The sequence below is a fragment of the Pelophylax lessonae genome, assembly GCF_965119305.1.
Source record: "Pelophylax lessonae genome assembly, chromosome: 1".
Lineage (NCBI taxonomy): Eukaryota > Metazoa > Chordata > Amphibia > Anura > Ranidae > Pelophylax > Pelophylax lessonae.
Window position 1 is genome coordinate 516,781,396 of NC_138768.1, and position 16,996 is coordinate 516,798,391.

At 42.9% G+C, this 16,996-nt stretch overlaps 1 protein-coding gene across 1 annotated transcript in view; it reads left to right on the top strand.

Annotated features, from left to right (window-relative positions):
- Positions 1 to 16,996, top strand: part of PCSK4 (proprotein convertase subtilisin/kexin type 4) — a gene marked incomplete at both ends in the record, with an annotated part of 193,199 nt that overhangs the window by 69,038 nt on the left and 107,165 nt on the right. Inside the window, one exon of the mRNA XM_082247179.1 lies at positions 11,381 to 11,509. Coding sequence (XP_082103305.1) covers positions 11,381 to 11,509 — 129 coding nt within the window. The remainder of the gene's footprint in view (positions 1 to 11,380; positions 11,510 to 16,996) is intronic.

The following is a 16,996-nucleotide window of genomic DNA, read 5'->3' on the forward strand; positions in this document are numbered from 1 at the left end:
GAGTTACTGATACCCAAATTAAAACACTACTTTAACGACCTAGGTCAAGCATATGAAATGAGCAAAGAAGCTCTCTTAGCCTCAATTACAGTCATCTTGAAGGAAGAAAAAGACGCTACAGCGTGCTCGAGTTATAGACATATCTCATTATTAAATATTGATACAAAACTTTTTGCAAAAGTATTGGCGACTAGGCTGAAAAATTTGATGTCAGGATGGGACCATGGGGATCAAGTAGGTTTTATACTGGGGAGACAAGGAAGAGACAATGGAATAAGAACACTTCTATTGATGCAGCAGATGGTTAGGAGTGGATCCCAGGGACTACTATTGTCAATAGATGTGGAAAAAGCATTTGACAGGGTAGGGTGGAAATTCATGATTAAAACGGAATTGGGGATTGGAGTAAAAATGATGGCTTGGATAAAAACATTGTATAGCCATCCTACAGCTAAGGTGAGGGTAAATGGGATCCACTCAGAACCATTTGGGATGTCTAATGGAACGAGGCAGGGATGTCCTTTATGCTCCACAACTCCAACCACTACGCCCGAGACGTCTTGACATCTCAATGTTGCCAGGATGGGTGCCAGAGAGAGAACAAACAGCGGGGATAAAGTGGCCGCATTTGCGGACGATGTTTTGCTCTATATCACCGACCCAAGAATAACTCTCCGGAATTTGATAGAAATCTTAAAAGAAAATACGGAGAACTCTCTAATTTAAAAATAAACCCGTTTAAAATCAGAGATATTAAATATTAATATAAAAAAAAAAAAAGAGGAAGAAAAATTAAAGCTAGAATTCCCCTTCTCTTGGAAAAATTCAGGCCTAAAATATCTGGGAATTGTATTAACAACGGAATTTGGAAATTTATATAAAGAAAATTTATATACCACTGTTAAATGAAATCAAAACGGAATTAAATAGGATATCACATAGACCGTTATCGTGGATAGTAAGAATTACCATCATCAAGATGATATTACCGAAAATTACTGATAAATTTCAAATGATACCAATACCGATCCCTCAAGTGTATTTTAAAACTTTGAAATCTCTGGTTACCAAATTCATATGGAAAAAGAGAGTAAACCCAGAATACAATACACGGTACTAACAAAGGGCAAGAACCAAGGAGGCCTAGCGGTTCCAGATTTAAAAAAATACTATGATGCAACACTACTTTCACGAGTGAGGGAATGGGGGAAGTTAAAAAGTGAAAAAATATGGGTAAAAATAGAATGCACTACGAGTGGCACACAATTAGGGGAAATCATATGGATCCCGTCACAATATAGTAAATTAAATATCAAAACACATTTGATTACACGTCACGCAATGAGAATTTGGGATATAACTCACAAAAAAAATAAATGGAAATTTAATTCACCATTAATTCCTCTTAGAGATACCAGCTTTTTCCCACCAGGACAGGAGAAGGATGCGAGGAAGCTGGATAGGAGATGAGGATGCACGTGTGAGAGATATTGTAGATAAAGGACAGATTTGCACAATAAATAATTTAAAACAAAAAAACTGGAAGATTAATGAATGGCGGTACTGTCAGCTAAAGCACTTCGTGTCCATCCTACCAAAACCGTTAAGATCAGGAGACAAATTGCTCCCATTTGAGCAGATTTGTTCACTTGAAAGACCTAAAAACCGTATTTCAAATTATATATAAAATTTTGGTGGACATGGCGGGTCTGAGAGTGCCGAGATACATTGAAATATGGGAAAGGGAATTAGGAATGTGGGATAAGGATTTTTTTTTAGAGAAATGCTTTAGATTAATACACAATTCTTCAGTAGATGTGAACACAGTAGAAATTAACTATAAATGTATTGCAAGATGGTATAATACTCCCGATAGAACCCACAATTATCAAAAAGAAAAATCAAAAGATTGCTGGAGGGGATGTAGTGAAACTGGTACAATGGCTCATTTTTGGTGGGATTGCCCAAAAATAAAATTCTGGAAGGAGGTACTAGCTCTAATTAAAGAAATTACGAAAATCAAGATTATAGAAGATCCCTGGGTCTGTTTATTTCATGGTACTAAAAGCTCAGTTAAACAATATAAGGCGATAGTTATTCCACACTTGATAAATGCTGCAAAGGCTCTGATTCCGTTATTCTGGCAGAGAGATGAGGCTCCGACATTAGGTTATTGGGTGAGAAGGGTAGAAGAAATAAGAATATTGGAATATTCAAGATGGTGGAAGGAAGATGAGACCACAGAGTGGGAGGGCATTTGGGAGGATTGGATGACCTTTAAGAAAACAAAGGAATATATAAAGTGGGACAAACAAAATGATACACAAAGTGGGATGGATAATAGGCAATTAGAAAACATTTTTAAGGGTGAGGCAAATGATTGAGATATACTGTTTTTGTACTTGAGAAAATGTGTGTTTTGTATTTTGAAAACAATAAATAAATTTGATAAAAAAAAAAAAAAAAAAGGGGGGTCAAGTTCCTCCTTTACCTGTTAAAGAGCATTCTACGAGGGCGCTTGATGCCTCCTGGGCCTTCCGTCATCAGGTGTCAGTGGTTCAGGTGTGCAAGGCAGCTACTTTGTTGTACACACATTCACAAAATTGTATAAAGTGGATGTACTGGCATCTTCGGATGCGGCATTTGGCCGCAAAGTTTTGCAGGCTGCGGTTGCGGAGGCTTCTGCTTCTTGAGGGTGACATTTTCTTCTGGTGGTGAGCTCCAGTTCCTAGTTGAGCTCCTGTTGTTCCCTGGTTGGCTATGTTTAGCCTTGTTGGCAATTCTGCGTTTACGGTTTTTTTTCCCCACCTCTTATGTTTCACTGCTTTGGGACATCCCAATAGTCTGAAGACTTGATGCTGTGTCTGTCAGTGAACCTCAGAGAAAACTGGATTTTTGTCTTACCGTAAAATCCTTTTCTCTGAGGTTCACTGACAGACACAGCACCTGCCCCTCTTTTGGGGTTGAGTTATTTGTTCTTCTGACACTGCTTGTTACAAAGTGGAAGTCCTACAGCAGGAAGTGATGGTATACCCTCTAACTTTTTAACAAAATTTTATAAGTTGGATATACTAGCATCTTCGGATGCGGCGTTTGGCTGCAAAGTTTTGCAGGCTGCGGTTGCGGAGGCTCCCGCCTCTTGAGGGTGTAATTTTTTTCTCTGAGGTGAGCTCCAGTTGTTCCTGGTAAATGATAGTGGATGGAACCAAAAAAAAAAAATTAATTAGAGTACCAACATCCCTATAGATAATAATACACAAATATACAGGTTGTGGGACTTTTAACGGTACTCAATAAATTAATCAAGTATATCACAAACACACAAGGGTTATATAAAAAATACACATTACTTTTATTTCCATACAAATACATAAAAACATTTATCCAAAATGTGTCTAGATATGTGGATACAGGGTAAGTTACTAAGCTTCAATTTCCACCTGGTTTCGCTGGAACGGCTTCTTCAGGGAAATTAAGTTGTACAATACACACTAATAAAGAAAGAAAAAAGGTAAAATATTTTTCATTTTATACATTTCCCATGGTGTATACAAATACAACAAAAATCATGTTAAGCACAGACTCAAAGCAAATCCATGCAGAGAAGAATAAAAAACAAATTGAGACCGCCATACCTGAAGCATGGGACCCCAATTGTTGTTATGGAGGGAAGGAAACAATGAGTCCTGAAAGCCCAAGTTCAAATGGCAATGATGAAAGGGCCTCAGCAAATGGGTCTCCCGCAGAGGGGATATCCAGCCCACAAATGACAAGTAGGAGTCATTAAAAGCCTGCCAAAACATACTGTAGGTATTCAATGCACTGCTTAAGGTACCCAGACATATATTCCATAGTAAATGTCCATAAAAGAAGAAAAAGTAAAAAAACAAAAATTACTTACATACATCACTGTGTGCAACCCATACACCTGACGCGCTCTATTTGTCCCAGATATTAAAGCATACAAATCTAATCCTCGCAAAGGTCTCCAATTTTTCAAAAATTAAGGATATACAAGAAAAAATGATTTTTCAATGTATGCAAAGGGAGATTGTGGACATCAACAAAGGCTACAGCATCCACAATAAAGGCATGGTGAAGATAGACCAAAATTCAGCCTAAAAATAAGTGAAGACAAATTTCCTAATCAAAGATCCTAGTATAGGCAAAGGACTTAGTAAAAGTGAAAGATCCAATGAGTGTTTACCTTTGAACCTCAGGGAAAATACACAGGCGCTCAGGGAGTGCTGACGCACTGAAAATAATCCGACCAGGGCTTCAATATATATCCCCTCCACCCCGCTGACGTATGACATCAGAGCGATATGCGGACGTGATCTTGGCGGGCCGCAGCAGTGCTCCCATAGATGCCAGCCGCGGTGTCCGTACTTCCGCCTGCTCATCGGACACCGCTCACAAGGAGGTTGTTCCTGGTGGAGCTCCTGTTTTACCCGGTTGGCTATGTTTAGCCTTGTTGGGAATTATATCTCTTGCTGTGTTTTTCCCACCCCTCATGTTGACACTGCTTTGGGACATCCCAATAGTCTAGAACAGTGGTCCTCAACTCCGGTCCTCGGGGCCCACTAACAGACCAGGTTTGCAAGATAACGAAATTACATCACAGGTGATCTCATTTGCTGCTCTGTGATTGCAGTATTCTAGTCTGCATCTCCCCAAGGTAATACCTAAAATCTGGCCGGTGAGTGGGCCCCGAGGACCCGAGTTGAGGACCACTGGTCTAGAAGACATGGAGCTGTATCCGTCAGTGAACAAAAGGGAAAACTGGATTTCTGTCTTACCGTAAAACCCTTTTCTCTGAGGTTAACTGATGGACACAGCACCCGCCCCTCTGTTGGGTTGAGGTATGTATTCTTCTGACACTGCTTGTTACAAACTGAAGTCCTATAGTAAGAATTTATGGTATACCCCCTGTGACTGCCTCAGGGGCGTAGCCAAAATTGTTTCCACCTAGTCCTGCTCCTGAAGAGAGAGCAGCAAAAGCCCAATGGTCTAGAAGACATGGAGCTGTGTCTGTCAGTGATCCTTAGAGAAAAGGATTTTACGGTAAGTCAAAAATCCCATTTTTTTCATCAGAAGCTATTAGTAGCAACAGTGATGTTTTTGGGGGCTGCTGAGAACTCCCACCTTTTTAGGCAGAAGTGACTGATACATGAACTGTTGAAGAATTTTCCCTTCACTTTCTATCCTGAAGAAGATGGATATCCTAGAGCAGGGCTCAAAATTTCAAGTCCTGAGCTACTAGCCAGGCCTTAAGGGTTACTCGCCACTACTTGCCCCACCTAACCCCTACCCTGCCCCGCCCCTAAATGCGCCCTCAAAAAATTATTTTATAAAATTACACTATTAAATGTTTTTGCATGACTGCAGAAGTTGCACAAATAAATATTAATAACAGTGTGATTGTATGTGCGTTATACCTGGATTGTAGGTGCATTTCTATTGAATTCGTTTTCTGAAGCCGCATCAAAGATGCAGCATGCAGGACTTTAAAGCGCTTTCATGAAAACGCACTTTGTAATAGAAATTCAATAGAAATGCACCTAAAATCCAGGTAAAACGCACATACAATTACACTGGCCAAACCACAGTTCACCAGTTATTGGGGATAAGAGAGTGAATATGGGGGTCTGGGTTGTAATAATATATGTTAATGAAGAGCAGAGTGAAGGGCTGTAGAGAAAGTGCTAAGGCTGTATTTTGGGACAGGACAGGGTCAGATAAATGGCTGCTTGGAATGCTCAGAGCTGTGACCAGAGGCTGCAGGACATACCGTACAGATTTATGGAGAGGACAGCTGAAAGATAGAAGTAGATGAAGGGTTAATGTGAACAGAGGAGTACAAGAATTGCTGCTGACTTATGATTGTGCAGGGAAGATAAAGACAAGTGCGAGGAGACTGACAAAGTGAAAGTAGCCTGGCCGAGTAGAACAAACCAACAGGGGAGGGGAGCTTGGAAGGAGAGAAGTGATTAACGGCTGCAGGAGAGATAAGTGGCTGGAACGGAGGAGTCCAGAAATTATGCATTGTGCTGCTGCAATAACAGGAGGGAGAATGACATTCACTCCTGTCAGGCAGGTGAAGGTAGAAGCTCCTAGTGCGACCCCCCCCACCCCCCATCACAGATATGGACACTGCCCACCCCTGCACGTCCAGACAGTGTTCTGTTTCTTCCTCTCCTTGCTCGCATTGTCATTTTTCACTCGCAAAATGCGAGCAGGCGAGTAAAAATTTGAGGGCTGTCCTAGAGGAAATTTCTATTAATCTCCTCTTAGATAGCAGTCACCAGAACAGGTTTGCCCTCTGTTTCCTGTTTGACTGCCATTGTGTGTCTTGGTAAAAATGGTCACCAGGACAAACCTAGAAAATTAATCTCCCTGGGGGGCACAGATGGCAATAAAATCTCCATCTAACTCTATACAAAACTTAAAGTGATACTAAAGGATGTTTTATATAAATTTCCTCTGCTTGGGTGAAGAGTTGCCTGACATGCTGCCTTGTGTTGTTAAAGTTGCATTAAACCCTTATCAGTTTTTAGTTTAACTCAATGAGCACAAAAAAAAAAAAAAAAAAAAAATTCCCAGTAAACTATTTAACATTTTTGCCACAGCACTTGCAGTTTACAACATTCAGTGCTGCTTGCTCCTGCTCTCTGTGCTGCTTCCCTGAACTTCCAGTCTTCCCAGGAAAGAGTTAACGCTGATCTCCAGCTTTAGTTTCAGTGTCGGGCCAAGCTAACGCGTGTCTGCTGGGTGGGCTGTGTAAGCTGTATGTAGCTAAGGGTCCTTTAACACGGGCTGTCCGGGTCCGCCTGTCAGTTGTGGACCTGATCGGAACCTGCAGTCTCCTCTATGCAGTGGTGGACTTCCGCAAAAACCAGACGGATGGTGGTCCTATTTTCCATCCGTCTGTTGGATTGGGTGGAAACACAGGTGGTCAGTTTCTATCCAGTTTCGCCATAGAGGAGAGCAGGACTGTGTCTGTACTTGGTCTGCACAGTGAGCAGACGCGGACCTGTCATCCGCTTGCTCAGCGGGGATCAGTGAAGCGATCCCTGCTGAGCAAGCGGAATCCATAACACGGAGGTACCTGTGTGAAAGAACCCTAAGCCTACATAAGTATACAGCACTGGGTGCAAATTGAGACCTTCCTCTCTCGCACACAAAAAGAAATGGCGTCAGTCTGAGCAGCACTCGATCAATGAATACAAAGCTTCCTTTGTTTGGCTGAGGCGGAGATGCCACAATCTCTGATGCTCCTGATCTGCATAATTCTGGCCCCGTGACTGGGTCATCTCTTGTTTTTAGTTAGGGTAGTTAAAATGTTTGATAGCTTAGAGGAGCTGGGAGATTAGCCTGCATTGGATCTTTTGAGGAGTGCTGCACCCCTCTATACTTGCAGAAAACTTTAAAAAGATGCTTATAGTATATCTAAACCCAAAAAATAAAAATTGAATACAGTATATGGCATCTTACCCTCCATTACATGTGTTCAGTCTTCTTATTTTGGCTTCTGGTGATCCTGCTTTATCTGACACTTTCAGTCCTCTTTTGACAACACTCTGGTATGTGTGTGTGTCTGTGCACCTAGGCTGCACAATCCTTTTGTTGACTGCAGTCGAAGGGCTCATATACACTAGCTTCACTCTGGCCGCCAAAGCACCTGTCACTAAATAAAATGGTTAGCTTACAGTCCTGTTCACGCATTGTTTGCTTTTCTTTACTTCGCTTCGCTTAAAAAAATTATTTCGCTTTACTGGCACTTCAAAGCTTCTTTAAAGAAGAACTGCGGCTTTTCTTCTCCAAAACAGATGCATTGTGCATGTAAATGAATCACAACTCCAGTGTCAGCTTAGGAGTAACTTATCTCATTTAGCTGTAAAAAGCAGGTTTCAGTGTCTGATGTCACTCCTTCTGACTGAATTTCAACGTTTTCTGTCTTCCTGTTTCCTTCCTATTCCAGTCCTAATACTACACGTCCCATCATCCTTTGAGCCTCTGTAGTTTCAGGGCAGGCTGTGGGATTCACTTGTAGTAGTTGTGGGAGTTGATTTGGGTGCGTCCTAGGGTTACTGTGGGTGTTTCTGGGCCTTCGTGTGGGTGGTGAAAGGAGAAGAACGGAATTGTTATCCCTACTCACACTATATTTTTCTCTACAGTGAACAGAGTGCGGTGCAGCGGGAAATGTAATTTTACAAACCATCTTTTGGACAAAATGTGTGCTTTTCTAGCTATAATGGGCACACAAATATAAGACTGACCACATGATCGTGGTTTCTTTCTGCTCTGATCTCATTCTTTTTACCAGAGAAACAGCAAGTTGTCTTTATTAAAGGCATGATTTGGTGTGTGTGTGTGTATATGTATATGTGTGTATATATATATATATATATATATATATATATATATATATAATATAGTGTTTGCACACACACAACACACACCAAACTCAATATAGTCACACACAAACCTTTGGTTACTGTAAAGTTTGCGTAGTCCCAAAACACAACTACATTTTTGTGAGCAGGAGCTCGCAATCTTTCTACACAAAGTATGAATGGGGCCTTAGATGAAAGGGATCACTACCATACTAGAATCATTGCAGTCTTGGGGCTTTATAAATTAATGGTGTAAAAATACAGCACAACCACAAGACCCCCCCCCCTAACTGTTCCCCCTTTAGCTGAAGGGGCAGTGGTGGAGGGTGAACACATGCCATGACTGCGATACTCTGCTTCATGGCCAGGGATAGGCACGGACCAAGGCTGTGGCGGACATTTTCCAAAGTACAGACCTTAGTGAAGGACACCAAGGTACATTTTAAAATTCAAACCATCAAAAAAAAAAAAAACTTTCTACTCTGGCCTAGTTCTGTATGTATAGATTGCTTGTGGTATACTGTTATAAAATGTTTACAAGATCTTCAAAATTCCAACAGGGTCCCCTATAGATCCCCTTTAGAGAAAGCCAGGGTCCCCATAGATCCCCCCCTTTAGAGAAGCGTCCCCGTAGATCCCCCTTTAGAGAAGGGTCCCCATAGATCCTCCTTTAGAGAAGGGTTCCAATAGAATCTACTGGACTCAGGGCCTTGGGGCGGGGCAACCAATGCGCAAGGCGCAACTTGAGCACTAGTGCACCTGATTCGATAGGACGCCGGCACGGTCCTACCAGCCTGCCGGCAGCGGCGTGAGAGGTGGAAGTTAGCTGTGACTGTCACTGACTGTGCCGCCACTGCGGACCCTACAAGAACCGCCCATGGACACCAGTGTCCATGTACGCACACCTTGCCAATCCCTGTTCATGGCTGCAGTGGGAACTTTACCTCCTGTTGTGCTTGGTGGACACTACTGCCTGCCAGACACAACCAATTCTAGCGAATGGAGCCACACTACAATTGCGCATGCACAATATGCATGTTTGCAGTGCAGTACTGCAGCATTTAAGGGGTTAAAATAGGTGATGAGGAAGTGATACAACTTCTCATCGCCTGTCAAATGCTTTCTGAAGAGTAATCTGAATGCAGATCACTCTTCAGTCTGCAAAGGAGGTGTCAATGTGTAATTTCTGTCTTGCAGCATGCCAAAGAATATGGACTTACTGCAAGACTACAGAGGAAGGGAATGGGCGGTTATTATGAAGGTGTTTTCTTCATATGTAAATCACTTCACAGAGAGCAGGGCTCTGGGAGGGCGGGATCTGAGGGGTAGAATTTTATCTTCACACTGGTCAGCATCATTAACTCTTTAGGACTGAATTCTAATTGTGATCCATTCAATCATGCCGAGCAACAGCACAGCTAGCTTTCAGAATAGGCTGTGTATAAAGGGGTTTTCTTTTGAATAATGCTATGATCTGTGTGGTGGAACTTGGGAGATTTGGATTCTTCCTGTAGGTGTGACTGGGTGGGATTGAATGCCAATTAGAATGTATTCAATCCCATCCACTATCAGAGCTGTGAAGGAAGTTGCATCACTTGCAGTCTCAGACTACATAGGGGTGTGTTTTAGGCTAGAGATGCAGCAGGAAGTGGCTGTGGAAGAGACTCTGCCTACATCAAGCTTTACAGAATGTCACATGGTACAAAACCACAACGAAATCCTGATAATAAGGGGATCTGGAGACAACAGAGCAACCTGGTGCAGAGGTATGATGAATGCTGGGTCTGATCATTCCATTAATTTCTAATGAAAAGAAAGTTGGAGTTCAACTTTAAAGCCTACATAGAAGTCTATGACCATGATCGCTTACAGCACCTGCAGCTTTTGAGAGGCTTTTATTCAGCTTTAGCCTCACTTTGTTTTGGAGGTATTGCAGGTATGAGATATAGATCGATTTGATATAGATGTATATAGATATATATCTATAATATATACACACACAAGGCATTTGCCACGCTTCAAAAAGCATCATGGAAGCATCAAAAAAGCATGTTGAAGTGGTAGGTGCTTTTTTGTGTGTTGAAGTCAAAGCAAATGTAAATGAGCCCTTGGCACATCACATCAACGGGTTGAGCATGAGAGATATGCAACCTGTGACTAGGATGCTACTTCACGAATCAGAAACAGCTGCTAAAAGATGCAGAGTTGAACACTTCAAGAAAAAAAGGTAAAAAAAAAAAAAAGCAGTGATCAAGTGTACAGTATTTTGTATTTATTTATCTGACAGTGGATTTCAGAGGTTTTTCTGCTACTTGACTGAAACAGAGAAGTGATGAAAAAGAAAGTTACAAAGTCAGCAAACTTACAGGTAGATGTGGTTCCTGCTAAACCTGTACTGGTAGAAATATTGGGGCTGCAATGTTGATGTACTTTCCAAGTACAGGCGTTGCCTGGCTTTCCTTGGCTTTAATATTTTCTGAAACCTTGACCTGGAACAAGCATGACAATTGGAAAGGAAGCATAGAATGGCTGAACTGCATACTTATGGTTTTCAAGTCAGTGCTTGAGTAAGTACTAAACCATTGGATCCAAATGACAGCCAGGTATATTCTTATAATGAGAGGTTGGGCACAGAAATGGCAACAGGCTGGCACAGAAATTACAATAAAATAGTATTTTATTGTAGGTTTACCTTCTGTAGTCCTTTCTCACTGTTGCAGTGTACTTGTCAAATGCCAGATCTGGTGCATTAAAAAAACAACCAGAAAGTTTGAAGGATCATATTTATATACAGCTGGCTTTCTATATAAATGTTTTATTTCAGACAAAATCTGTGTTGCTTCTAACAACATTGCATTTTTGATTGGGCAACTCACATTCCTCACTTTCCTGCTCTACCTTTTTATAAATAGGCATTACAATGAGTGTGGGTAAGTTTGAATCTTTCTTTAATTATGAAACTGTGTCTTGGATTTTATTTACAGAACAATGACATTAGTCCAGACTTGAATGTGTTAACAGCATGGCGTCATGGCTTCTCAGGAAAAGGTTTGGTGGTGACTATCCTGGATGATGGAATTGAGAAAGATCACCCAGATCTAGAAGCAAATTATGTAAGCCATTATAACCTTAGATCAATGATAAATATTCAGTTTCAAATACTGCTTTGTGCATTGACATACCTCCTTTGACCTAGACTGTTTGTACATTATAGTCACCTGCTGACTTGGCACCATCCAAAGGCAGCCTAACTCTTTAGTACGGTAACACACAGAAGTTGAATCAAATGTAATTTACTTCAGGCAATTGCTTTAGCTGAGATGTTTTTCAGTGTTTATGTAAGTAGACAATGTTTTCCCTAAGCCCTGTCTCTGCAAAGTACTAATACTGACTGAAGAAATGTGGAATAAACTGGGGGAGTCTAGCTAGAACTGAACTAAATAGTAAACGGGTGGGGAGGACAGAGGGAGATCCCAAATCACATTGGTAAACAAGTTGTAGTAGCCCAAAAATGCCATTAGATGTTGTCAAACAGAAAAACAATAAGCTGATGCAGTTCAATAGAGCACAGAAAAAATGCATATGTGGGACAGTCACAGGACTACTCTGCACCTCCTTACCTAAAATTGTGATTTCACTGTTACCCAATGTAAGTTCATAAGGGGTGATCTACACTCATCGGACACTTTTTTAGGTACACCTTGTTCAGTGGTTTGGTAACACAATTTGCTAATCAGCCATTCACATGGCAGCAACTCAACGCATTTAGGCATATACAGGTGGTGAAGATGACTTACTGAAGTTCAAACCCAGTATCAGAATGGGGAAGAAAGGGGATTTACTTGACTTTGAATGTGGCATGGTTGTTGGTGCCAGACAGACTGGTCTGTGTATTTCAAAAACTACTGATCTACTGAGATTTTCACGCACAACCTTCTCTAGGGTTTACAGAGCATGGTCTCAAAAATGAGAGAATTTTCAGTGAGCGGCAATTGTGTGGAGGCAAATGCTTTGTTGAGGTCAGATGAGAATGAGCAGACTGGTTGGAGATGATAGAAAGGCAAAGGTAACTCAAATAACCACTCATTTGCAACCAAGGTATGCAGAATACCATTTCTGAACCTTGAAGCAGATGTGCTACAGCAGCAGATGATCACACTAGGTGCCACTCTTGTCAGCTAAGTACAGAAAACTGAGGCTACAACTAGCACAGACTCACCAAAATGGGGCAATAGAAGATTGAAAAAGCGTTGCCTGGTCTGACAAGTCCCGATTTTCAACTGCGACTTTTAGATGGTAGGCTCAGAATTTGTCGTAAACAACATGAAAGTGCCTTGTATCAGTGGATCGGGCTGGTGGCTACGCACGATGGCGGCTGGTGCTCCATGGGTCGAGGGGGGCAGCAGACGGACCTGACAACGGACCACACCAGCTCCAGCCCACACAGCACACCATACCCCCCAGTCGCCGGCTCACTCACCCTGTGCTGCCCCTGGACTGACATGTGGAGGCGGCGGCGGCTTCCCCCTCAGTCTCCTCTGTGTCCTCCTTCGTTGATCGGGCTTCCCCTGCATCTCCTCCCTCCTCCTCCTCCTTCGCCAATAGGATGGCTTCTCCTTTCGGCCAATGGGGAAAATCCGTGTGACAATAGTGAATATTCATTCGCTATTGTCACACAACTGGGTGGGATCTGAGCCCATCCTTTTATGAAGCCTATTAGAGCCTCTGTCTCTAATCACGTGCTTCAAAAAAAAAATACCCCATTAGAATCCATGCATTCCTGCACCCTGCATGTAGATTATGGGGCCAGACACATGGATAGGGGGGACTGCGCCCCTAATAGACGGGCCGTCACTGGCTACACATCTGATGGCTGCTTCGAGCAGGATAATGCCCCATGTCACAAAGCTTAAATAATCTCAAACTGGTTTCTTGAGCATGACAATGAGTTAATTGTACTCCAGTGGCCTCCACATTCCCCAGATTTCAATCCAATAGAGCATTTTAGGAATGTGGTGGAATGGAAGATTTGCATCATGGATTTGCAGCCCACAAATCTGCATCAACTGCGTGATGCTATCATGTCAAAATGGACCAAAATCTCTGAGGCATGTTTCCAACACCTTTTTATATACAACTATTTAGGTGTATCCATTCTAGGAACAACATCCCACATCCGCATCCTCAAATTAAGCTACATACAATAAAACCGGGTTGGAGGGGATACCCCATACCCATGAACTAGGACTTAAATGGATGTGGGGTTGTCACATGAAGATAAGCACATCAACAAATAATTATATGTATAAAAGGGTACATATTATCCACATAAAAAATAAGAATTCCTTGATAAAAATTACAAAAGGAAATCTGTATCGCGTGGCTCAGAGAAGGCAATGTGTATTGCGCAATAGAGACCCTTTCCGAAGGTCCAACATGTTTCACGGAACATATTGCTTCCTCAGGGACCTTCAGTATTCGCTAAATTGTTTGTATTCGTTTAAAGAAAAAAAAAGAACAAATAGATATATGTATAATTAACTGTAAACAAACTGTGCTCACCAACTCAAAAGGGTGTTGCGTTGAGTTGGTGAGCACAGTTTGTTTACAGCTAATTATACATATAAAATTATTGTATATGTATATCACATATAACTATTTGTTCTTTTTTCTTTGTGTAAGCTCATAAAAAATGTAGCGACTACTGAGGGTCCCTGAGAAAGCAATATGTGAATATGTTCCGCGAAACGTATTGGACCTTCAGAATAGGTCTCTTATGTGCAATACACATTGCCTTCTCTAAGCCACGTGATACATATTTCTTTTTTAAATTATTTTTATCAAGGAATTTGTATCTTTATGTGAATAAAATTTACCCTTTTGTACATATGATTATTTGTCGATGTGCTTATCTTCATGTGACAACCCCACATCTATTAAAGTCCTAGTTTATGGGTAGGGGTTATCCCCCTCCAACCCTGTTTTATTGTATGTTTCCAACACCTTATTGAATCTATTCCACAAAGAATTAAGGCAGTTCTGTTGGCAAAAGGGGTTCCAACCCAGTACTATCAAGATGTACCTAATAAAGTGGCTGGTGAGTGTGTATGCATTTATATACACACAAGTCTAAGAAAACCATTCAGGTGAAAGCTGGGATGATCTTGACATGGTGTCCTGATGCCTGAAAACAATATTTGAAGGCATCAAGTCACTTCTCCATGGGTGGGAAAGCATGCATAACCACTTGGAGGCTGACATGGAAAAGTCACTCTTGTTGATCCGAGGGAACTCCAGATGATTCTGCTTTCATCCTGTGCAGCAGAGAATCCTTTTTTAAAGACTTGGGCCCCTTTCACACAGGCGGACCGTTCAGATCCGCCTGTTCGTTTTTCTTGGCGGATCTGAACAGTCCCCCCATGCATTCCTATGGGGCATCGGATGTCAGCGGAGACATGTCAGCGGATGGGATCGGATGAGAACGGACCGACAGTCCGTTCCCATCCAATTTTCCCCATAGAGATGCATGGAGAACTGACAGCTGTGTCTCCACACACAGCGCAGAGACACAGCTGTCATCCTCCTGCTCAGCGGGGGATCGGCGGATCGATCCCTCGCTGAGAAAAGCGGAGTCCGTTAGACGGACTACAAGTGTGAAAGAGCCCTTAGATGAATTTCTTAGGCAGCTGACTGTTAATAAGATTCCTGGTGCATCACCCAGGCTGTCAGCCTTGTAACCTTGAGTCTTCGATATGCATTTGAACCAGTGGCGTAGCGTGGGTTGTCAGCGCCCGGGGCAAGGTAAGTAATTTGCGCCCCCTACACAGACCTCTACACTGACACCTACACTGACCTCTACAGAGACCTACCTTATTCCTACACTGACACCTACCTGACCACTACAGAGACCTACCTTATTCCTGCACTAACCAACCTGATCACTACACTGACCTACCAAAATTCAATACTGACACCTACACTGACCTACCTGACCACTACACAGACCTACCTGACAATTACACTGACCACTACAGAGACCTACCTGATTCCTACACTAACCTACCTGATTACTATACTGACAATTGCACAAAATGAAATGAATGGGCTGCCTACATGCAGCAGAACACAGGTAGCAATGTTATAAAGCTAGCCTCATATCCTTCACATCACAATCCTGTCATTACTTCAGTGTTCTCAGCCCCCTGCACATCACAACCCCCCCCTCACATCCTTGTCATCACCCCCCCACCTTTACATTCCTATCCTTATGCCCCTTTATATCATGCCCTCCTCCTTCACATTTCTGTCCTCACCCCCCTCTGCATTCCCGTCCTTAGCCCCCTTTATATCACCTCCCTTCCGCCTTTACATTCCTGTCCTCACCTCCCCCACCCCACCCCTTTACATTCCTGTCCTCATCCCCAGTACCCCTTTACATTCCTGTCCCCCACTACGCCTTTACATTCCTGACCCCCCACTACCACTTTACATTCCTGTCCCCCACTACTCCTTTACATTCCTGTCCCTCACTACCCCTTTACATTCCTGTCCCCCACTACCTCTTTACATTCCTGACCCCCACTACCCCTTTACATTCCTGTTCCCCCACAACCCCTTTACATTCCTGACCCCCACTACCCCTTTACATTCCTGTTCCCCCACAACCCCTTTACATTCCTGACCCCCACAACCCCTTTACATTCCTGACCCCCACAACCCCTTTACATTCCTGACCCCCACAACCCCTTTACATTCCTGACCCCCACAACCCCTCTACATTCCTGACCCCAACTACCCCTTTACATTCCTGACCCCCACAACCCCCTTACATTCCTGTCCTCAGCTTTACCTCATCTTCAGATTCCTGTCCTCAGGCCCCCCCATCCCCCATTTTCAGATTCCTGTCCTCAGGCCCCCCCCATCCCCCATTTTAAGATGCTTGTCCTCAGCCCTCCCCCCATCCCCATCTTAAGATTCCTGTCCTCAGTTCCACCTTCACAGCACCCGCAGCTTCCTCCACAATGCACATTACTCACAGAGGAGACAGCAGTGGAGTGGACAGCTCCGCATGGATGGCAGCAAGCATGAAGCTGACATCAGAAGCAGGACAGCTCTGGAAGGACGGGATCTGCAAAACTTTTCCAGGTAATCAGCTTGTGATTGGTTGCTAGCAACCAATCACCTGCGAGTTAACTTGAAGTCCCGCCCTCCATCCGGAGCTGTACTGGCTTCAATATCAGCCTCCTGCCTCCCGAGTCCTGCAGTCCATGCAGGGGCTTGTTCAGGATGGCTGAGCAGGCTCCTAAATGGTAGCATGACACTGCGCCCCCCCCAGATTTTGCGCCCGGTGCGGTTGGCCCCCCCAGCACCCCCCACGCTACGCCACTGATTTGAACTAAAGCTTAGGCCAAATCTCCTTTTGGAATAATGAGAAATCCACATCCCTGGGACTCTCTTCATGGAGTGACATTACTGTTTTGCAGTTGCCAGGTGTGTAGTTCCATTGATTAAAGGACAGGCTTGAAGTTATAGCTGGCGCACTGTGAGCAGTTCAGTGGTATCTACCCAAATTATAATTTGGGGTCGACGGTTACAAAGCC